The sequence below is a fragment of the Protopterus annectens genome, chromosome 2.part2 (genome assembly GCF_019279795.1).
Source record: "Protopterus annectens isolate FY-2018-M chromosome 2.part2, PAN1.0, whole genome shotgun sequence".
Lineage (NCBI taxonomy): Eukaryota > Metazoa > Chordata > Ceratodontiformes > Protopteridae > Protopterus > Protopterus annectens.
Genome location: NC_056730.1, coordinates 321169903 through 321194686, shown reverse-complemented (window position 1 = coordinate 321194686; position 24784 = coordinate 321169903). Strand labels below are relative to the sequence as shown.

The following is a 24784-nucleotide window of genomic DNA, read 5'->3' as shown; positions in this document are numbered from 1 at the left end:
AAACTATTTTACAAGAAAGAACATCAATAGTCTGAATTAAACCCTTAGCCAGACCCAGTAGATTACTCCTATCGAAAGAAAATTGAGTAGTAGTAGATACATACTTGGTTTTATGTTTCTTTGTGGCAGGTAAAATGGAGGCAACGGTGTTACTAATGGCAGCAGTAGCAGCTTCTCCAGGGATGGGCACAGCCTTCTGACACAACAGGGAAACCTTTCCTGTTCCCTCTTGCAGGACTGACAAGAGTGGCTCTCCTTTGCCAACTGAGGGGACCACAACAGCCGTGCAGGATGTGGCTAACCCTGGTCCACATTGGCTGTAGGTACTACACTAGAGGGGTCCGGAGAAATGAGATGAGTGGTGTGAGGTACAACAAATGGCCACAACAGAGTCACCCACTTACAGCTGAGGCAAATTGCTAGTCTACTGTGGGGACAAAGGCCGTTTGCTTAATTTTTTCCTCTTGTGGCTAGAAGAAGGACAGACCATGGAATCAGTAGTTTGTTCTATGTTCAAGCTGAAAATTATGCCTCTGTTCTGGGTAAGACAAGCAGCAACTGCCGGTAAACATTATCAGTCCACAAACGTTATTTTTTTAACAGAAAAACACAGTAAAAAGCACTTTAAAACACAAACACCAGCCTTACAAAAGTAAAATAAACACTTTCTCCACAAAAAAAATGTTTACGGTTATTTTATACCACTTTTAAACTGACAGAAAAATAATCGCTCCATTTAAAAGTATGCTACAGTCTTGAGACAGTCCATTAAAACGTAACAGTCCTAACTTTAAAATAACTTTTCTGAAGATAAAAGTAATAAAACATCAACAAGATTACAAAAATGAAAGTACCCCCAAAAGGGAACTTATCTGCTAAGCAAATTAAGCACAAGCAGACCATCGATCCTCGAAAGTCTCACAGAAGCATACTCTTGTGCCCAGACTTATTTTGTAATCAGCTCAAGCTGACTGACACAGTTTTGACAGAAGGCTACTGCAGCAGTGCTCAATATGATGTCCATCTAAAACTTGCTAAATGTAAATCTGATAAGCCAAGAAAAAAAGAATCACTGAATGATACTCAGTGCAGTCACCTGCAGAAATAAAATCACTGAAAGGAGACCTTGACCCAGCTAAGTGTTATAAATCATGGGGCTACAGGTTCCGTCTCCATAACAGGCACCAAACAGTGCAAAGGCTTACTCACTGAAGAACAATTCATACTATAACACAGCCATACATTTGGAATGAGGAAAGCAACTGAAAAATTATTATCAGCTTCAAACTGCACTTACCTTTTTTCCCTGGGGGTATAATAGTGTCTAAAGCCATCAAAAGATAAATGCCAGCAAGTAGTGGTTGCCTAAGGAGGGAAAAGTTATGATTATTCTTATTCTCAAAATTACACTAAAAAAAACTATATTTTACTGCACAATGATTGATACAGACACATGCTACAATGAAGACATATGTAAAATAAATGAGGCACATTTTTAAGTACTGATGGCAGAGAAATGTACAGTATATAAAAGAAGAACATCAGAATGCAGACTATACAGCCAATAACTGTATCAGAAGGAACCTTTTCCAGCGTCATTAAAGCCATTTAGAGTTGAATTTGACTGTAGTTATTACTGTTTTAGAAATTAGCAAAGGAAACGTCATTCTGCTGATAACAGTGCACAACTCAAGTATAATTCATACAAACGGAGGCATTCTAAATGGTACAGTATTCCTAGGCCAAGCAATCATACACTGCTTGGAAAACAACAACTAAATCTTAATTCAAACAAAAATAACTGGTGCGAACTATCCTTGGCCTCTCAAACTTCTTCCACAATGCAGTCAGGAGAGCTCAGCTAGTCAAGGAGATGGCACAACTTTATTAGGAATAAAATATTTCGACATGATGTCTTCCAAGAATTCAAACTGAAATATTTACTATTTTTACAACTAGCCAGTGATACAACATAAGAACCGACTGTACTTGTCTAACGGGGGGGGGTCTCATATAATAATTTGTTGTTCAAGTGAGTGAAATCATAACCAATACTTTACCACACTTTTCTGACCCTTATGAAGAATGCCTGTAATATGTTTTAGTTTCTCATTCCTAACACAACTAATATATATACTGTACTGAGGACTGTACCTTAAATGTGCCCATAAAGGTGAGTGATTTGATACAAAAAGCCATTAGGATGAATCAAGAAAATGAAAGTAAACAGTTCGACAAGTACTCCTGTTGATCTACTGGATAGTTTCAGCAAGGATGAGTGATTCATAAAATGTGTCCACCACAGAGCTCTCACAAATAATTAATTGGTCGGCTTAATGTGCTGTGCTAAGCCGTGAACTGCTGCCACCTAGTGACATGACAATAAGGTTACTTGGGGGCTAGAAGTGTAGCTCTAGTGATTCCCTTCACAAGCTCGAAGTTTCAAAACTTCAACCTGCAAATGATCGAGACCATAAGATCAAAATTTTGAAACTTCAAATGTTTTAATGGCGATCGCTGTACAGCGTGGAATGGAAATTTACCATTTTCCTCCCTGTAGTGTGATTTTGAAGTTGGTATATTTATTTAGCAGGGTGCGTGTGGGGTGCAGGGGGCTTGCCCCACTGCAACACCCCCCCCACAAAAAAAGTTTTTATTTATTTATTTTTTTATTACAATTTCAAAGTGTGAAAATAGTCATCGTATGATCTCAACCATTTGCAGTTTGAAGTTTTGAAACTTCGAGCATAAAAGATCCATGGGTCTGGATGAAGCTTGTGTGCAGCTGGATCTTTCAGTATTTATGGAAAAGCTACTAAAACATGTTAAAAGTTAGTACTGAATGGTGCTGGAAAGAACATCTAAAGCCAAATCCTGGTCCTACTGACTCTACACATACTTCCTGTGATAGTAAACTATGTTGCTGTATGACAGACACTCCTGATGTACATCTTGGTGTACAGTAATATGAAAACTGCAAAAGTGGATGTTAAGTACATTTTGTTCTTTTAAATAAGTGTCTATTACAACAACTAAAAGTGGAACTAGTCCTCCCACATCATTAAGAATAAAAATACCTACTGAATTACTTCTTGGAAGTCACAGGGCAACCTTGCAATTTCATGGGTCAGCAGCAAACATGAACCCATGTGCTGCATTGGCCTCCTGAATAAAAATAGTCTACGCACCTGTACATTAGCAATCCATGAACATAGGCAAGCATGTGCTGTTAGAGTGTCACCAAGGGAAATAAGGACCACATATTCCATGAAATCTCTATCTATGGGGAAGGAAATGCGGGTCTGCCTCAGAAAATACTTGACCCTAATAAAGGCAGTAAACCATTTCTGTGACAGTGCAGTTGGAGGGAAGGCATATCCAGCTGTTACTAGCATGCATGGTTCACTGCTGGTGATAAATGAGTTTTCCTTGCCCAAGCTAGAAAAGAATTGAAAAAAGGCTCCAGCCCACAGTATGGTTGGAGGAGTAGCATGAGGCTGCAGCCAAAGGCTACCACATACACAACGAGAAGACCGACTGTGTCTAGTACATCTGAGTGCAACAGTTAACATCCCCCTCCCCTCCAAATCTCCACATTTTGCAGTTAATATCACTGTCCTATTAATAGAATCATTTGTTTTACTCAATATTACCCAGTCCAATAGGCCATGTCATGTATTTATTTAATTTTATTTATTATTAATTTGTTTATAGGGTCATTGGTTAGTACTAAGCTAACTGCCCTTGCGAGCCATTTAAAGCCTAGCCAATTATCCCCTGTGAGATTTAAACCCTGTACCTTGTGTTTGTAAGGCAAACACCTTAACCATTAGGCAGGGTAAAGAACTAATCCATATGGCCACATTTTAAGTTCAGCCTAGGGCAAAGAGAAAATACACAAACAGCAATAAGATACAAAAGAAGAAGTTATGTACTTACCATAACGTTCCATCTGAGTTTTTGCTTTTTATTTGTCTTCAACCTATGGAACTCGAATCTAGCACGGATCCAACTTAGCCATAAACTCCAGCATCTGAGCTGAAATCCTAGCTCCTCCCCTACTCATAATGCCCCGTTCTCCCTCCTCCCCTCAAATCGAGTTTGATGCAGGACAGCACCAACCCTCCCCACAGCAGAAAAAACATAATCCCTGATTAAATAAGGTATTGGAGCACACACACTTAACTCAGGCCAAGAAGAAGCCTGCACCTACATCTGCCCAGTCCACTACACAGCCAAAAAGGCAGGGAAGGAGGAAGGGACAGTTGAAGACAAATGAAAAGCAACAACTCAGATGGAATGTTATGGTAAGTACATAACTTCTTTATCTGAAGTTGTTTTTCATTTGGTGTTCAACTTATGGGACAGAGTTCCTAGCTACAATAACTTTGGCAGATCTTCATAGAAGGATGTTCCGGAGCACAGCTGAGACAAAAGAAGCACTGCTCCTGGAGAGAATATCCAATTTGTAATGGGAGATAAAAGTATGCCAAAAGGACCAAGTAGCAGCCAATCAGATATAATCAATAGGAACCTTGAACTAAAAGGCTGCAGAGGTAGACACTGATCTGGTAGAAAGCACCTGGATGGGACCAGCTAGAGCCAAACCTTTGGAATAAGCTGTAGAAATAAAGCTTGAAATCCAATGAGCAGGAGTGACCTTAGAAATAGGCTTTCTCAGATGTGGCTTGGAAAAAGATACAAAACGTTGAACTGACTGTAGAAAACTTTTAGTTCTACGCAATTAAAATCACAGCTGTTTGTGAACATAAAGAAACTGTCATTTATATTCCCCTTTGTTCTGATAATTAGGGAAGAAAACTGGCAAATTGATCACCTGGTTAATATTAGCTTCAGAGGCCACCTTTGGTAAGAAAAATGGGTTAGTAAGAAGAGTTACTCTGTCCTTACGGAAGAGAAGGTAAGGAGGCTTAATAGACAACACCTGCAACTCACAGACACTCTTGGCTGAGGTAATAGCCACCAAGAAAGCCATCTTCCACGATAAGAATTGCAAATCAACAGTGGCAGCTGCTTCAAATGGAGGATAAACTACGGTCTGTAAAACTAAAGTTAGATCCTAAGGAGGTGTGGGATCATTGATAGGAGATCTAATTTAAAAAGGGTAGGAAGACAGATAGTTAAGTAGACAGAGAGAAAAACCTACAAAAAAACTTACTTAGGGACAATAAACCCCTAGAGAAGCTCATACAAACAGCGATCCGTGCTGTTCAAAATGAGCGGCAAATGAGATCTGCGGGATGAGGGAGAGCAGGGCATTTTGGGTAGGGGAGGAGCTTGGATTTTGCCTCCGATGCTGGAGTATACTGCCGAGTAGGATCCATGCTGGATCTGAGTCCCACAGATTGAAGACAAATGAAAAACAACAACTTCAGATCAGAGGTTATACACAGTACTGAAAGAAAAATAAAACATAAACTGGCAAAAAGAATACTATACATTTTAACAGAAAGTATCAGAAAAGAAAGGGACATGTACACAGGTTATGATCTTGACTGCTATCTTTTCTTTCAACATTCAAGTTCAGTATACAGACAGGAGTATGTAGAAAAGAGGATGAAGGTACAGTAATAATGTGTAAGAAGTGGGGGGATGAAATGCATATAACAGAGAAGATTATATGCTTAAATAGAAATACAATACTGAAAATTCAAATGTTATGTATAGAAATACAATACTGAAAATTCAAATGTCATGTAATACACCTGTACACCATTTTCAACAAAACAGTATATTCACATGTCCAAGATAAAACCTTGAAGTTTAGAACTCATGTCTTCTTCTACCTCCTTTGCCATTCCTGTTCTTCAGTTTTGATCCTTCACAATCTTCCATAATAACTTTGTAGGCCCAAATCATATCTCTGCTTTCCCTTCTATCACCTAGCGAGAGCTGTACCATTCTTTACAGCATTTCCTTATTTGACTTCTTTTCCATCTTATTTTCTTCTCTAATGGCCTTCCTCTGCAGCCTCTCTAGTATATGTGTTTCTTAGACATGCAGCCCAATATCTTACTAGTCTCAAAAGCCGCCTTTTTGTTTTGTTCTTTGTGATTCATTGATGCAATTTCAACTCCCCCTCCCCAATTTTTTCTCTTTGTTTTTATTGGTAATGAACCTTAGTTGCCATCTGCTGGTCCATACAGCTAGCTCTATACGTTTCTCGAGACAGTCTTTTATCTCCAGCTTCTTAGAGTTTTCGCTATCTTCATGTCATCCATAAAGTGGTTGATCCTGTTTTTTGTGTTTTGCACAATATTGGCACAAACATAGAGTTGAGAACAGGTTGCAGGACTGAATGTTGTGGCACTGTACCACTCTGAAGAACACAGGTCACACGACTAGCCACAGTGGAACTCCACTTGTCTTTCTTTTGGCAGCACCCTCTCAATGTCACCCAATGTGCTACCTTCTTTCCACACACCGGACATCTTTTTTTCTCCATTTCTCACATCGTTCAGCTCTGCTTGCCCATCTTCTGTGCAGTATCAACATGAAAACCTTGCTAAAGTCTACAATCTACTTCTCGGTTTACTTTTGAAGTGACCCAGTCGAAGGATTTGACTAAGTTTGACTACTGTGTACAGTAAAGTAAGAAGGAAGACAAGACAAAGGGGAAGGATATACTGCTACATAATGGTGTACACATAAGGGTCTCCAAAGACGATGTTTCATATGTACACAGCTTACACAACGGCTATGTGGCTTGCTAAACTTCTGAATTTGAAATAGCATATTATTAAGTTAAACTTGACAAAAAAAATCTCAAAAATATGCTAAAAAGTAAATATGTATAAATACTGTTTGTCTGAAATGCAACCATGCACAGTCTGCAAACTATTATACGACAAGTAAGTGTGGTACTTCTACATGTATTTTTAACAATGGTGACTTCCAGATTACAAAATGTTTGCAGAATTTTACTAATGCTGATTTTTTAACCTGTATACAAAATTTTCTCTTATGTATTTGTATTTCTGACTTATGTAAACATACTTCTCCTTTTGTAAGGTACTCATTACACAATGTACATTTCTGTTGTTTAAATGTCCTGTAGCCAACATTTATTTCCCATATGCTGCTCTTGTCTGAGGTGTAATAACAGCTGAAAAGGGGTTTATGAATGAGCTTACCAAACTGGTAAACAACTGACTGAATGATTGAATGGGTAGACAGACCAACCTATTCCTTTCAGTAAGGTGTGTCTACATAAGAGTGTTTGTCCCACGCAGGGGACTTGTTTAGAGACCTTTACATTTTACAACCCAACCCCCATACACACACACACACACACACACACACACACACACACACACACACACACATGCTATATGAAATGCTTGCATTTTCTAAAATACTCCTGGTGCCTTTTTGCATATTATAATCAAGTGATCTCTCACTAGCCCACCACAAATTTATGGGTAGTTTTCATTCAAACTTTATCTCTTACTGAACAGGTATTATGTAATTATGTATTGGTTTCAAAGTTTTATGTACAAAGAAACTAAATTTGCAATCTGAGTTGAAAACTCTAAAGTTGTCAAAAGAAAGTTCCCAGCATGGGACAAAAGTATTCATACTAAGGCTCCCTTTGAAAGAAAATGAACTTACTTCCTGCCCTGAACAACTTGGTTTACAGTGCAGCCTTTTAGTACATTTTTCATCCTGGAAGACATCAGTAACGTCTATTTTTTTCCCATTTAATAAATAAATGATCAACAGTGCTATCCTGACTGCTGGAAAACTGGTTTAATGAAAAGATGCAGGCTGAGAAGTAACCTAAGTATTTCTCCTATAACTACTTTCATAAAGCAGAAGACAACAGTTCTTATAAGGCCACAAACACATTGGGTAACAACATTTCCTTCTAACTATACCTTAACTAATACTAAATCAGCAAGCCAAGCCACCTGACCTAGACCGATAGAGCCCTAACTGTGATCCAGGCAAAAAGAGTTTCACTACTGGCCCTCCAGGATCCAGGGAGGATCAGTGAAGGGGCATAGTCCACTGACCTCTCAAAGGGAGAGGGAGAGGTTTAAGTGCATCGGAAAGCACACAAGGCACTGTGATCTCCCTGGTAAACACCAGAAAGACCATCACTTGTGCTGTAGGGAAAGGGGAAGAGCTGCTTGCAGCAGCAGAGGGAACATCATCTGTGGACATCACATTGCATGTCCCCTCCCCTGTGCCTTATCACATGCATGCAGAGTTGGGCCTGGCCAAAAAAACTTGAACCACTGTAATTGCTGCCTGGATGATGATCCTTCTTCATTGGCTCTTGCCTGGTGAAATGAATGAATGGTCTGATAGACAAAGAGAGATGGACAGAAGACAGCAAGGGCAAAAAAAAAATTTAAAAAACTAACAAACTAACAATATTTATCAGCAGCTGCAAATTAGGGCTGTTTAACACTTAATGTCTGTCTTTTTAACTGCTAACATCAGGATTTTTGTGTACCACAGAGTGCATGTTACATCAGGATTTAAATTTCAGTGACTCTCAACTTCCTAAGTGTATGTCAATTTGAAACGTTTGTTTGGGCATTAAGCATGAAAAAATTCACTTGGCAGCATGCCATCAGGGCTATATATAAGAGGTTATTGGTCTACAATTATTTTAGCAGAGTGGACATTGTTTGCTCAGGTAACTATCTTGGTACCATATTTATGACCTTATTTTCAGGTTGGGTGTGGTATAATGGGTAAGGCGCTTACTTCACTGATACAAGGTAGAGGTGGGGTTGATTCTCACCTCTGAAAATGAAATTGGCTAGGCTTAAAATGGCTCACATGGACAGCTGGCCTAGTACTTACCAATGAACTTATGAACCTATTATGCAGTCATCAAAGATAACACTTAACAGTACTTTGGTTACTCCACCAAACAGCTCTACACCCATGGTCCGATTTACATACTTAATTTCACTGTCACTCATTACATACCAATCACCAAATCACACTCTGTATAACAGCATAAATAAATATGTATAAATAGCCCTCTTGATCACATAATACAAAACACAATCCTCTTGATTTGCTTTTGTCAGTAGTGCCCCATTGTATTCCAATACTTCAGTGACAAAATGGGTAAATACAAATGAAAAAGAAGATAACTTATTGAATATATCACTTCTAATTGCAAAAACTTCTACAGATTACCATACACAGAAATGTAAACTTTGAAGGCAGATTAAGGCTTTTCAGGCCACACTCAGCAATTCCCAACCTTTAAATGGAAGAATGAAACCAATACAAGGTCAGAACTGAGTGACCTTCAGTACAAAATACTGTGCAATTAAATCTGTCCTTAAAAATTCTGTGCAACCATAAATCAAGTAGTTCATTCTCATCTTCCTTCAAAAGCCACTGTTGAAAATGAATGCATGCTCACAGATGTAATGACTTTTGATAGTCATGAATTAAATTGTCCACTTTCTGTTTTATTACCTCTCCTCGACTAATAAAGTATCAAAATGTTTTATGTCTAGAGTGGTAATGTCTGCTTCTGAAATGCACAATCTCTTTTGATGTGTTACCTATAAATCACATTTACATGACTGATGTACTGAAAGACTGACCTGCAAAAAATGATCACAGTACATTGGACATTTAAAACTCAGAAATATAAAAGATTGAAAGAAGCACTAACTGTTCTCTTCCGATACATTAACTTCTGTTAACTCCAACCATAAACTTCTGTTAACTCCAGCCATCATTTGTCATAATGGTGGTAGTGTTATAAGAAGGGTTCTTCTAAGGTCGGGTGAAGGGTTGGGGTTAGGGATAGGGGCAAGGTTAAGGTCACTGGGTATTAGTAAGGTGGGCAGGTGGTCTTTACCAGGGTTACATATAGTTTTCTTTCTTGTAGTACACAACTGCTCCCCAGCAGTGAGCCTCTTTCTACTGCCAAAGGGTTTAACTTTAAAAAGCAAACTTCTAACTGTTTTAAACCTTAATGGCAAATAATACTTTGTCTACATATAACCAGTTAGCAGCACACTATCCCTCTTTGCAAGTAACATCTCAGCTTATGCTTGGCTCAGAATACTATAACTTTGCTAACTTATTCCAGGTCTCACACCTTAGGTACACTTTTTCTCTATTCTTTACTCAAGCTATTTGCAGCAGCCATTCAGAAATCATGCCTTTTTCACTCCTCATAAAAAGGATACCCTACAGTACTCCTACTGCAGAACAGTAACAACTTGTTCATAAGTTCATAGGTTCATACTAGGCTATCTGCCCTAGGGCATTTATAAGCCTAGCCAGAGTGTGTTTGGCTTTCGCCACCCATTTTAAATTAATTTTGCTATGCCCTTTTTCGAGGTTAGTATACAGTGCCTCTGGCTAACAGTGACACAGAAGTGATAGCCGGGGTAAACCTACGATCTCCCATCCACTCATCAAGATTCCTCTTGAAGAGAGTCAATGAGGGACTCTGCCTAACCTGGACTGGGATTTTATTCCAGAGTGAAGGGAGCCTCTGGGTTATGAATCTGTCCCTCCAGCATGCCTATTTATTTCAGTGCTGAGGTTCAAGTCTCTCGAGCGCGTAGCTCGATGGGATTTGGATTTTCTGAGATGCAGCATGTCCATTAATTCCGGGTTGGACATGGCTTTATACGTCAGGCACAAATCGCCTCTGAGCAGGCGGTATGCTACTAAGTAGAGCTGGAGTTTCTTTAACCGGGCAGCACATGGCATCTGTTTGAGCCCTTTGATCCTCTTGGTGAGGTACTTTTGGGGTCTTTCCAGTTGCTGCAGGTGTCTGGTAAGGTATATCCCAAAAGGGGCATTGTACTCAATTATGGGCCTGATCTAGATGTGAATCCCTTCATGATTAGGTGTGCTACATAAAATGCTCTTCTAACCACTTTGGCCACGTGGTTGTCAAATGAGAGATTGCTATCAACTTGGGTCCCCAGGTCCCTAATTACTTCTTCTGTACTTAATGGATTACCACCTATGTGGTAATTTGTGGGCACTTTGTTTTTGCCAAAGGGAATGACTATGCACTTTTTGGCGTTTAGCTTGAGGTCATGGCTCTGGCACCAGTTGTCTGTTTCTATGAGGCCCTTTTGGAGGATGCTTGTGTCGGCTGGAGAGTTGATTATGGCGCCCAGTATGCAGTCATCTGCGAACTTGGTCAGCCACAGTCCTTCCGTCTTGGCCTGTACCTCCGAGAAATATATACCGAACAAGAGAGGTCCCAGGACTGAGCCTTGTGGGACGCCACTTGTAACTGGTTTGGAGTCTGACATGGCTCCAGCAATTCTAACCATGTGGGTTCTGTCCTTGAGCCAGTTTGCAACCCATCTAGTGACATAGGGGTTTATATTTAAGCTGGTGAGCTTATCTATAATGCCCAAGTGGGGTATTGTATCAAAGGCTTTTAGGAGGTCCAGGTAAGCTGTGTGGACCACCTTCCCTTCGTCAATGGCCTTGGTGACGGTTTCAAAGAAATCCACCAGGTTTAAGAGGCAGGATCTGCCCTTAACAAAGCCAAACTGGGTAGGATCCACTGTCTGTAGGTCCCCAATATTTTTATTAATGAGGTCCATGATGATCCTTTCCATAGCTTTGCAGACCAAGCTAGTCAGGCTTATGGGGCGATAGTTTCCAGGATCCATTGAGGCACCACATTTGTGGAGAGGGACCACTGTTGCTGTACGCCACTCTTTGGGTACATATCCTGTAGTAAGGCTGAGACTGAACAGTAGTTTTATGTTTGGGTTTAGCTCTTCTTGGAGTTCATGTAGGACGCAGCCCGGGACACCGTCTGGTCCCATTGATGCTGTGTTTTTTGCTTTGGAGAGGGCGACTCTTACCTGAGCATCTGAGATGTCAGCTAGGATATTGGCAATGTCTGTGGGTTTGGTGTATTTTTTGTCATTTTGGACTAATTCTGAGCATATCTGGGAATTCCCACCCAGGTTCCTAACATAACTAAAGAAAGCCTTGTGATTATCCTTAGTGTCCTTTGCAATTTTTCTCTCAAAGCTGGCCTTAGACGATTTTATGAGTGCCGTAGTTTTTTGCTAATACTGATCAGAGATGCCTTCCCTTTTTGGGATTTTGCTATATCATGTAGTAGCTTCCTCCTTCTATTGTACAGTTTGTTTATGGCTGGGGTCCACCAGACAGGACATCTGCCTTTGTAGGATTGGGTCTTGGTTTTATTTAGGATTAAATGATCCATGCATTCCTGAAGGTGTTCATAGAATGTGTTTATAAAGGATTCTGCGGTCTGGGCTGTATTTTCCACAGGCCCGGGGGCTTTGAAGGATTCCACCTCGGTTTTGAGGAGTGTGAAATTTGCTTTAGAGAAGTTTTTCACTGTGGTTTTCTGGGCAGGGGGTGGGGTCGGGATGTGAATATCCAGTGAGATTAGTTTATGGTCTGATCTTACCAGTGAGGGATACACTTCTGGTCTGGAGCATAGAGTCCCCATGTTGGTGATGATCAGGTCCAGTATGTTTTCCCCTCTTGTGGGAGTGGTAACAAGTTGTTCCATAGCATTTGAGTTTATAAATTCTAGGAAACTTTGGGCTAGGGTGTTGGAGCTAGAGTAATGCTCCCAGTCTATGTTTGGGTAGTTGAAGTTGCCCAATATAATGGTGTTTGGAGAGACCTTCATATTTTCCAGTGTTCTCAGGAAGGCCGAGTGGGGTTCCTGGGTTTGGGAGGGTGGTCTGTAGCAGGCTATAAACTGGAAGGCAGTTTTACCCACTGTTAGTTGCACATGGATAGTCTCTGATGCTTCGTGCAGTGCCACCAACCTGGAGGTGTGGGTATCTTTGACGAATATTGATACTCCCCCTCCTTTTGTGGTTCAGTCCAAGTTTTGGGGCCGAAAAGCATGGTATGAGGTATAACCTGGTAGTGCTGGGGTGATCTTGGGAGCCTTGAACCAGGTTTCTGTTACTGCACAGATATCGATGTTCTCCATGCTAAGGAGAGTTTCGAGTGTGTGCATCTTGAGGTTTAGACTTCTGGCGTTGAGCAGCTTTACTCTTAGTTTCTTATCCCTTGTGATACCTATGGAGGTGGGTTTATCTTTTGAGCCTTGCCTAAAAAAGGCACTATGGGGGTAGCAAGAGCCTTTGCCAATATCCGAAAGCCCAGGGGTGACAGGTGCAAGCCGTTCCTAGCGAAGCATCGTGGCTTGTCGAGCATGTCATCCCAGGCTGACAGGCATTGGATCCCCTTTGAATGACACCAATACTTAAGCCAATTGTTGAAACTGATCAACTTGTCTTCATATTGTGGCATCATTCTTGGTGAGGGTAAGATGCTACTCAAGGTCAGGGTCATACCGGCCTGGGCTACATGCTCAGAGAGCTCCTATATGTCTCTTTTTATGTAGTCCAGGGAGGTACATCTCAGGTCATTCACACCAGCATGGACAATGACTGAGTCATATTTGTACTTGCCTTGGAGTGACCTGAGTGCTTGTGTTATGTGGCGGATCCTAGCGCCCGACAGGCAACTCACCGTGACCTTCTTCTTGTTCAGCCTGGTCAGCGGGACGTCAGTGTGCCTGACGATAGAGTCACCTATTACAAGTGTATCAGGTGTGTTGTTTAGCCTTAAGGGCTGTGACTGTTCGGCACACTGGCTTTGTGAGCTATGTGTTGCATGAGTTTTGTTTTGGGATAGCGGTTGCTTGGGTGTCTGCTTTGGAGGTCTCTGCTGCTTAGGCAGATTTTTATTTAGAGCCTCCGAGTATGTTTTTGTTTGTTTATGTGTTTGGTTTGCTGTCGTGGTAGGTCTATGTGAGACTGGAATTGTAGTGAGTGTGGTTTCCTTCTCCTCCTGACTGGTTACGCCAGTACTGAGTTGAGACAGCTTAGCCTCCAGTTTGGCTATATGGTTGCATCTCTCACATGTGTTGGAATTTGTTGGGAGAAGGAGAGGTTTGCCTGTGTACATGAGGCAGTTGTAATATTGCCTCAAGATTCCCAGATTCACCAGCTGGACTGGAGAGGAGATTGACAACTGACCTTTGGACATGCTAGAATAGTATTGGGAATTCCTTTATAATTGAAAAAAAGGGCCAATGGGGAACAAGGTACTCAAGGGGAGTTTGTGAGGGTGTAGTGCTTTTAATTTTTTAGTGCTGACTTAGTGAGCAAGTGCCAGGTAACTTAAATGCAATGTGTTACAGGTAACTTAAATGCAAAAACGACAAACAGTAACTTTCTTTCAAGTGAAACAAGGAAATAAGTACAGTAAGCAATGCAGATATCACTAGGGATCCACAGAAGCGCTGAAAAGCCGCGTTTTAGGTGAAATTCGCGTTTCAGGGAAGAAATAAGCAAACAAACAACAAGCATACAAACAAAGCTAGATTCAGCAGGCCTGGATCTAGTCTATGCTACAGCAAACAAGGTGTACCAATTTCAGTAAGAAACAGTTCAAATATGCAGGCACTATAAGCCTTTAACCAGAAATTCCCAGCTCAGAAGGGCAGAGTCCAGCCTCTCCTCCCACAAGAGTGCAGACCACGAACCTTCTTAATGTAAAATAACTGGCCTGAAGCCCAAGTGCTTAAACCAGAACTAATACACTTTTAGAATAACAGACACTGAGCCCTCAATCAGCAGTCCCCAACTTAGAAGGATGTAAGCTACCTGTCCTGCTACCACAGTGCAGGCCACAAACCTTCCTAATGTAAAACAACTGGTCTGAAGCCCAAGTGCTTAATCCAAAAGACTCAGAATGACAGCTACACTTTAATCAAGTTACTACCAAGCAGTAATAAATACAATTGAATCCTTTAAAGAATGCCTGGATTAGTGCTCAAGTTATACAAACAAAGCTAGATTCAGCAGGCCTGGATCTAGTCTATGCTACAGCAAACAAGGTGCACCAATTTCAGTAAGAAGCAGTTCAAATATGCAGGCACTATAAGCCTTTAACCAGAAATTCCCAGCTCAGAAGGGCAGAGTCCAGCCTCTCCTCCCACAAGAGTGCAGACCACGAACCTTCTTAATGTAAAATAACTGAATATTTGATGGTTTCGTGGTTGTTGTATTATTGTTATGTAAAATAACTGGCCTGAAGCCCAAGTGCTTAAACCAGAACTAATACACTTTTAGAATAACAGACACTGAGCCCTCAATCAGCAATTCCCAACTTAGAAGGATGTAAGCTACCTGCCCTGCCACCACAGTGCAGGCCACAAACCTTCCTAATGTAAAACAACTGGTCTGAAGCCCAAGTGCTTAATCCAAAAGACTTAGAATGATAGCTACACTTTAATCAAGTTACTACCAAGTAGTAATAAATACAATTGAATCCTTTAAAAAATGCCTGGGGATTGTTAACTGTTGGATTAGCTGCAGGCTCTACCCTACTTCTGCCTATGTCAGATGCATTTGAGCCTTCTACAAGCAGGTTTTCTGGTTTAACCCCTTCATCTCTCACTTTAGTACACCTCACTACATCACTGTGTGTGTGTGTGTGTGTGTGTGTGTGTGTGTGTGTGTGTGTGTGTGTGTGTGTGTGTATGTGTATATATATATATATATATATATATATATATATATATATATATATATATATATATATATATATGTGTGTGTGTGTGTGTGTGTGTTTTCATTTATTTGTTTCTGCTTGTTGACCATGACAATCTGACTTGGCTAATAGTTCCATTCCAGTAGAGGCCAGAAGAAAAAAGTTTACACTGCAATATCACAATTAGAGTACAATAAATAAAGAAAGATGCTTTTAACTATGAATCAGGCCTTTCTCTATGCTATGAAGGTATTCAATAATCTTTATGAGCAGGACACTACAAAGGACCAAAACTCTAGTAGGCATTCCAAAGACATTCTGACTCAGTTCGTCATGAAGTCTACCACAAGTCAACCCAAATGAAGGAGGAAAGTATACACAGAAGCCCTGGCTACTGCATCGGTGAATCAAACATTTATCATGCCTCAATGAAATTTATTAAAGAGGCAATCTGCAGTTTTTCCTGTGTCCACTCTGTGGACAATGATAAAGAATAACTTACAATACTGTTAGGTTCATAGGATCGAAAGATCGCATGATTATAGGAAATACAAGGCAACTGAGTCTTGTGAGCCTTGTCAATTTCCTCCCTCAGACTGAACCCCCTCTCTCAAGGATGGCCAGGCCAGGCCAGTCAAATCAGGAGTGAATTTGTGAATACCTTTCCAATCATCCTGTTCCCATGTGAAGGAAGACAATGTATCACACTGCTTAATTTGCAGTGTGAGTCTATTTCAGAGGTCTGGAAAGCATGGTGTAATGAACCTCTCTTGAGTTTGTTTATTTTTCTGCCAGTGAAGATTTAGATCCATTCTTCAGGTATTTGTAAGACTATTCGATTTGTGGAGATATAAAATATTTTATTTTTGTATTTATTTATTTAACATTTGTTTACCGGGAAAGTCCGACTTGGAACAAAGCCAATCTTCAGCGGAGGCCCAGGGAGAAATGTTCCAGACAGTTTTTGTAACGTGGGAGGAAACCGGAGTACCCTGAAAAAACCCACACAAATGCAGGGAAGACATGCAGACTCCGCACAGAAGTAACTCCAGCCGAGAATCAAACCGGAGAAACTCTTGCTGTGAGGAGCCAATGCTACTTCTGTACCACTGCACCATCCCATCCAGTATCCAGGACCACTGCGTTCCTAATGGCTCAAAAGAAAAGGCACATATACTCACAGGAGCCTATAGGATACTGAATACAGGGACAGTGCTTCCAGTCTTTTATGGTAGTGCAGGGATTTTAATCCAGTGATCGTCTTAGTTAGGAACCTCTAGGTCCTTTCCAGTGGTTTGATAAGTATAGTGAGGTACATCCCACAGTGGCGATGTATTCAATCCAGTGAGGTACATCCCAGAGGGGCAGTATATTCAATAATGGGCTTAATCAATGTTGAATATATAGAGACAAGCATGTCTTTCAATCCAGATGATATTCCCTTGCCAATTGTCTACTCCAAGTAGGACATTCTGACAACTGTTGTTACTTGAGAATCAAAGGAGAAGGAATTGTCAACCCAAGTTCCATTCTTATTTTGGAGTGGGGTATTGTCTATGCTGTATACTGGGGGAGGGGTAGTTTACAAAATGTGACAATACTGCACTTTTTAACACTTAACTTAAACCTATTTTTAGCTCACCATGTGTTTACAAGTGTTAAAGTTCTTGTTGTAGGGATTGGGTGTCAGATGGTGACCTGACAGCTGTCTGCAGATTTGGTTAGTCAGAGGTCTTGATTCAAGTTCTGGATATCAGAAACAAAAATGCCAAACAGAAACTTAAAGGATACCACTGGATTTCTTCATACTCGTTGATGAGGCACTTGCTACTATCATCTTGTCGGTTTTGCCTTTTAGCCAATTTGCTAAACACCTTATCATGTATGAATCAATTTGCAATGCATTTACCTTGCTAATTCTGATAGCATGGGTTATGGTGTCAGAGGCCTTGATCAGGTCAAGGTTTGTCATGCTGACAGCATGACTGTTGTGAATAACTTGTTTTTCTCTCTTAAAAAAATTAACCTGGTACATTAGACATGATCTAACCTTGACAAAGTCAAACTGCTGCAGGTCTAACGATGTGATTTGCAGTCATAGTTTTATCACGTCAGTTAAAATATGTTTTTTTGGCTTTGCAAACAAGACTCACCAGGCTGACAGGCTTGTAATTCTCAGGGTCAGTAGTGGTCCACCTTGTGGACTGCCATCACTACTACTCCACAATGTCAGGGATGAAGCCTGTGGCTAAGCTCTATTAAATATTTTAAGAGGAGGCTCTCCCAGGCCTTGCTTACAGCTAGGTATATTATTAGGTGCCACAGAAGAAGTACTTTTAGTCTTGGACAGCACCTTTAGAACATGGTCTTCATTGATGATTGGGGGGTCTGACAGCTTCTGGGAAAGTTGCTTTGGATAGTCTCTGTGGTGAAGTTTGCACTGAAGTTGTTTGTCAGTATGTTGGCAATTTCATGGTGCCATTTTAAATATGCTGAAAGCAATATTGGCTGTCATTTCTTACTTTCCTAAAATGAGTACATCAGGATTTGTAGTTGACCCTAGCTTCAGATGCTAACCTAAGTTCATAGGCTGCCTTAGTAGTCACAATGGTATTTCACATTATTAGCCAATTTTCTGATGCTGTCCTTAATGTGAGGATCTCTGAACTACAAGGATTTTATTTGCCATAAGTGTTATGTTGGGGGACCACCAGGGAGGTCTCATTTTACACTTCCCATTATATTTAGATCTGGAAAGTACTGCCAGTTATATACGTATATCCATCTAGGCCTAGAATTCCTTTGTGAAGCTACCTGCTAGGACAATGTCTGATGTTACATTACCTACCTGAGGGTTTGGGGAAACAACTAGAGCAATTGGATAAAGCCTACATACAGACAGAGACATGCAGACGCCACAAAGTAGGAATCAGAGCCAAAACGTATTAGCTAGAGAACTAAATGCTGTGAGATAGCAATGCTACTCCCTGCACTACTGTACCAATGTTCAGCTCCTTTTACACACATCCTGCCAAACACTGCCACAGCCTGACCAATAGCTCCCATACCCAGCAAATTAAGCCATATTTACGGACTGTGTACACATTAGATAAAGACTGTAATAAAATAAAAAAAAAAAAATAGTTGCCGACAAAATTTAACAGACATACATAGACACACTATCATCAATTATAGCCACTTGCATCACTGTGACTATAACCTCAGATGTTTGATTATGATCACACCTAACTGCCTCGAAGAAATGCATTTTCTCAGTTCACTGCTGTTAGAATACTGTGCAACCTACTGCAATCCCACAACTCACATATCAACCTCTTAGCTGAAGAATTCAAAGAAAAAGTTAAAAAATTAAGGATGGATAAGGGAATAAAATCTGAAATACTTACCCTTAACTTCGAAAGGTGACAGCATAATAGACTTACCATTATCATGCTTTTTCTGAAAGTTATTAAGCATAAAACTCATGTCTGTCACTTGTCGAGCTCAGTCCTCACTAATTTGCAACAAAGATACAAACATTGAGGTATAGATCAAAACATGAAGCAAAACTGAGACTTCCAAGATAGCTGCATGCTGAACCACGACTTAACTTCAGCATTCCCAGTGTGAAAGCAGAAACTAAGAAAAAGGAGAGACATTAAACTGTTTTTTTTTGGGGGGGGGGTAAAATTTGGTTACTGGCTAGTAAGTGCAATGCCTTGATGCTAGCAAAGAATAAATGTGGAAAACCTGAAAGAAAATCAACCAGAAAAGGTGAAGAGAAAAACACTGTCTGGGACAGATTCTGCAGCTGTTCAGCAAAAAAAAGCCATTCAAGTTTCAGCTTTGGTTCAATTGATGGTTTCCAGTAATTTCAAGGAAAAAAGTAAATCAAATGTGCTAAGAGGTGATTAAAATAAATGAAACACTGAGGACGTATATTAACTAAAATAGCAAAAGGCTGGAAAATGGAAGAAGCTTAGATGAACTGATAAAACTGCAAAATTCAGGGGTTGAAATGAAGGAAAGGCTAGCTGACTATGAAACAGCTGAAAAAGAGCTGTTTCAAAAAATGGTAGAGTTAAAGGACAAAGCACACAGAAAAAAATCTTAAGATTTTCTTCTGTAGCAGAGAAACTGGAAGAAAATGACAGTATTAATTTTATGAAATCACAAATAAGCAACTGGACTGGTATTCCACAGCAGGATTTGTTAAATGAAAGAGCACATAATGTGTATGCTCCAAACCTACCCATGAAAAAGCAGCCAAGACCTGTATTAGTAAGGATGCAATCATATCAGAAGAAAGAACTGATCCTGACAAAACTGTGGCTAAAGGACAAACTATTAAAAGCGGGACACAGTACAGTGTTTGTAGAAAATGATTATTCACTGTACACCAGGCAGAAGAGAACCAAATCTATCCTGGAAATCACTGAATGTCAAGAGAGAGGTGTGAGGTTCAGACCTGCTGTATCAAGCTATTTTCAGAACATTTTTTTCCTGAAGGATCAAAGTCATTTATTGATGCAGAACAGGCTATGGAGGAAATACAAAAGTATGTCCAACCAAAGGTAGCCATCAAATAGAACGGGACTCTGCTTTTCATTCTTCTGATAATAAAGCCCATAGAAAGAATTTTCCAGTGAAACTTTTTCCAATGTTCCAAATGAAAATTCTCGAGAGAGAGAAAAAAATCACAGGATTTGACTAGAAGAATTGGGAGTACCTTGGACTTGAACTGAAGTCTGGGGTTGGGAGATGAAGATGAACAGTATGGGCAGCAACACTGTAATTAATGAATAAATGTCAGACTATAAAGCAACAATCACATTTGTGAAGAATGTCTTTAGAAGAAAAAGTGGCTGAGAAACACTGAAATTTTGCTGACTTAATTAATCTTCCGGGGGGGGGGGTGAAAGGCATATACTCCACTTCATGTCATTAATGTTTGGAAGGAGACAAAAAGGAAAAGGGAAAAACAGTAACTATAAGTAAAACATTTTTGTTCTCAACAGCAGTATTTATATAAAACATTTCATGATATAAATTGCATGTTATATAGAAAAGCATTTTCAGGGATTGCTGTATGTGATAAAGATACTAAAGTAAACATACTTTTTTCTTAATTAGCTTTAAGAAATGAAGGTATTACAATGTGAAAAGAGAAAAAAATGCTGGACAAAGGCATGTTCAAGTTAATATGCTGTTATTTTGGGCTGGTGGGATAGGGGATGGGGTACTTAAGTGCACAGATTATAATATGTATACAGCTGAGTTGTTTTCTTTTACTTATGCATAGGTTAATGCCTGGATCAATGCCCTTGGCTTAATCTGATAAGTTTCTTGTGTAAGCATGTGTGCTACAAAAAGAATACTGTGAATATAATGAAAAGTTTTCCTTTAGCAAATAAATGTTCAGTATGAGTTGAAACATCTTCAGCTAGGGGCAGCTTTACATTATATTCTTATGTTTCCAAGGAGACAAGCTGAATATAGGTCCAGGTGATAAATCTCAAGAGCTCTGGACATTGTTTGCTGACAGAAACACAAAACTAAAAGGTACAAGGGTAAGCAGCTTAGTAAGAAAAATAAAGTTTAAAATTAATGGATGTGAATAAATTATAGCAGTTTGCCTGGTTCCTAAATACCTCAATGAATTTACTAGAACAGTATATAATATGTGTTTATTTAAAGATAGCCAGTGCACTTTTTCTTAGGGCTAAAGTTGTTCTGAAGACATCCAAGCTGTTTTTAACATCTGTCACGGGAATAAAGTAAGGCAAGAACAGATGATAATAATTAGGGTAAGTTGGAGCACAGGCTGAAACATGAGCTTTAACATGGAAAACTTTAGTTTTAGGTTAGGTAATTCCTACAGGTGCAGTGGTCAGTTTGGGAGGGTTAAACTTCATTATTTAAAAATTGTTTGCTGTGTTTGTTTTAAATTAATAGAGTATGGGGGTGTTCTATGGTGTTTTTGTTTGAGGGTTTTCATAACAACAGGTCTTGCAAAAATATAGTTCAAATGGAGAATAACACAATAAAGGTGTTAAAAATAACTGCTACAGAGAATTATATCTTCTCAGCTCACTTTTGGCAAAATACGGTATACACAACCCCCCTACCCCTCAATCCCTTAGGTCAGAAATCAATAAATATAATGTGGGATAAAGGTCCAAAACCAGGGAGAGATATGCATCTTCTATACTTTAAGTTGCAAGGCTTTGAATCAGCATTTGTTTCTGAAGGTTTTGAAAGTTTCAAGAATAACAGACTTTGAATCAGCATGTTTTTTTCTAAAGGCTATTACATATGAAATGTAAATTTTATGTCATCATTTAGAAATCACAGTCCACATTTATTTGCCAGGAAAAAAAAACACAAATGTTATGAGCAAACAGACCAAAATGTGAGAAAATATCAGAAGGCTAGTTGAGGACCGCTATGTCCCCATATTCCACCATATATAAGACACACACACACACACACACACACACACACACACACACACACACACACACACACAACCGCACAGATGTGATCATCAATTACAGTAATTTTCATTATTGACTGTGCACCACCAAACTTTGAGATCAAATTAATGAACAAATACAAAAATAGACATACAGCAATGTATCTTTTAGCTAACTAATGCCAGAACACAGTCTGCAACCTTCACCCCACCCCCGAACATACCTCTCAACTTCTTATCTCAAAAACCAGAGAGAAAACTGAAAAATGTGAGACAATTTGAACCAAACATCAATTCTATATATAACTCATATGATCAGGAAGATGCTAGAGTAACAGCCTTTGCATCAGCATGTTTTTTCACTAAAGTGTGATACTTAAACATCTGGTATTGTTTAGTGACCACCCATCATTTAACTGCTATACTCTCTCTCTCACTCACACACACACACACACACACACACACACACACACACACACACACACACACACACACACACACACACACAGTAAAAATCATTGCCTTCCTAAGTGGCATGCACAATGCAGGTAATAAATACAAAAATTCTCCTATGCTCATCCCTATCATTGCCTTCTTCTTTCAGTCAGCTGCCTCAGTCACCCGAGGCAGCCTAAGACAATAGCAGCAGCTCTTCACTGCTTCATACAGCAGCCCAGTGAGATGCTTTCTTAGCCTCATTTTCCCCCTTGAAAAGGCAGAAAGAAGTATTATAATGCCAGGCAGTTTTAATAAACAGGCTGGTAAGCAGAAGTAGCAGATTTTTTTTTTTAAAGTTCTCAGATATTTCTAGAGCTCCGAGCATGCGCAATAACATGCATGGAGCTATGTTCTCATTATTTAAACTGCAAACTCAATCTATAAATTATTTTAAAACGTAAACAATTTAAAAACAAAAATTATTTTTTTCTGTGTTCTTTTCCAAGGGGTGGGGCTGTGCTGCAGCTTAGCAGCCGGGGCCACAAGTCATCTCTACAATAGTACAAGAATAAGCTATGTATTGGACTTCTGCACCAGGAAGTATTTGTTTATGAAATTCAAGTACATTAAGAAACCTTTCATTATTTTCAGGAGACATTCAGGGTGTCTTCTAAAAGATTATGAACTTAGAGCCCTGTTTACTTTGATTTTGAGCTTGAGTTCCATTTGTGGTTCTCTGGGATCCTGTCCCTCAACCTGAAGGGACTTTTGTCTGGTGAAGAGCAGGTATGTAGGGACTCAGAATTTTGTGGAGTAAATTAATACTGCTGAATTCCACAAGGATGACATACTTGTTTTGGCAGACTTTAAATACCTCTATACTGTGATGCCACATGATGTGGGTATACATGGGATCCCTGAGGTGTTGGAAAGATAAAAATGTCCCCCAAGAAAAAATCAACACCTAAAACGAAATGCTTGAAATCATCTTGAAAAATAATTTTATTTATTTTGAAGGTTACTATGTGTGACTGATGGGTTTGGCTATGGGTTCTAATTGTGGGTCACTCTTTGCCAACTTGGTTATGGTCCATTGGGAAAACCAATACATCATAAATGGCCCTTATAAGGAAGCCCTTGGGTTTTATACGAGGTACCTGGATGACATTTTTCTTATTTGGAAGGACCCTAGTATACAACTGATGGACTTTATTAATTTCAATAATAGCACTGGCTTTCTTGTTTTCACCTATGAATATAGTAATACTGCTGTATCATTTCTTGATGTGTTTTTAGAGAAAGCTATGAATACAAAAACATATGCAGCAAATATTTATAGGAAATCTACATACTCTAACACTATACTTCATTTTAACAGTGCACATCCACCATATCAAAAGGGGGCCATAGTCAAGTGGCAGTTTCTTAGGGCTGCCCATATGGTCACTAGAGAGAGTCCGATTTTTTTAAGAGAATATCTCATGATGGAGGGCATGTTTTTGAAAAGAGGGTACACTAGAGCCATGGTTAAGAACTGAAAAAAGAGGTTATTTCTAAGAGACAATATGGTCATTTTAATCCTATTGTACAGGACAGGCATTACAATTTTATTAGACTGCAGTCCATATGGCTTTGGAAGCTTGTTCTCTTGTTACTAATTAATATAGTGACAGTGATTTGGTTAGATTGGTTGTGGTGAAAAACTGGGTAATATTCAAAGATGATTCTGACACAAACTCCAAATCTGGAGAGGGCCCTGCTATAGTTTATAAGAGGTGCATGTGTTTGAAGAATTTATTTGAAAGCTGTAACCAAGGTACTTGCTCCAGATTAAAGGGTATGAGTAAATGTGTTTTTTGCCACTATTGTAAATGTATTATGTTGGGTAAGGAATGCATGCTCAGTGGCAGGTTGATTAGATTGAAAAGTAATCATAGCTGCCTTTCAAAAAATGTAGTTTATACTGCTTTATGTCAGGTATGTAAAGCTTACTATATTGGAAAAATGGAACGTATGTTAAAAAGGTATGTAAAGCTTACTATATTGGAAAAATGGAACGTATGTTAAAACAATGCATGCATGAGCAAGTGTATGATATAAGGAACAAAAAGAACAATGCATTAGCAAAACATATTATGGCTAACCCTGAACATCATTTTAAGTTTACTACACTTGAACAGGTTATATCTAGTACTAGGGATGTGTCATTCTCTTCTACTGGAAGTGAGAGCGCTTTATTGGCAACTTTATATTAATGCTATCAGCTACCCAGGACTGAATGAGCACTGTTCTATAACCTGCCTTTTAAAATTAAAGGCTCTGAAC

General features: G+C 39.5%; 1 protein-coding gene across 1 annotated transcript in view; it reads right to left on the bottom strand.

Moving 5' to 3' along the window:
• PAM (peptidylglycine alpha-amidating monooxygenase) overlaps window positions 1-24784 on the bottom strand; it is a 2584515-nt gene that overhangs the window by 937418 nt on the left and 1622313 nt on the right. The window contains exon 12 of the mRNA XM_044063879.1: window positions 1298-1365. Within this exon, the coding sequence (XP_043919814.1) occupies window positions 1298-1365 (68 nt within the window). The remainder of the gene's footprint in view (window positions 1-1297; window positions 1366-24784) is intronic.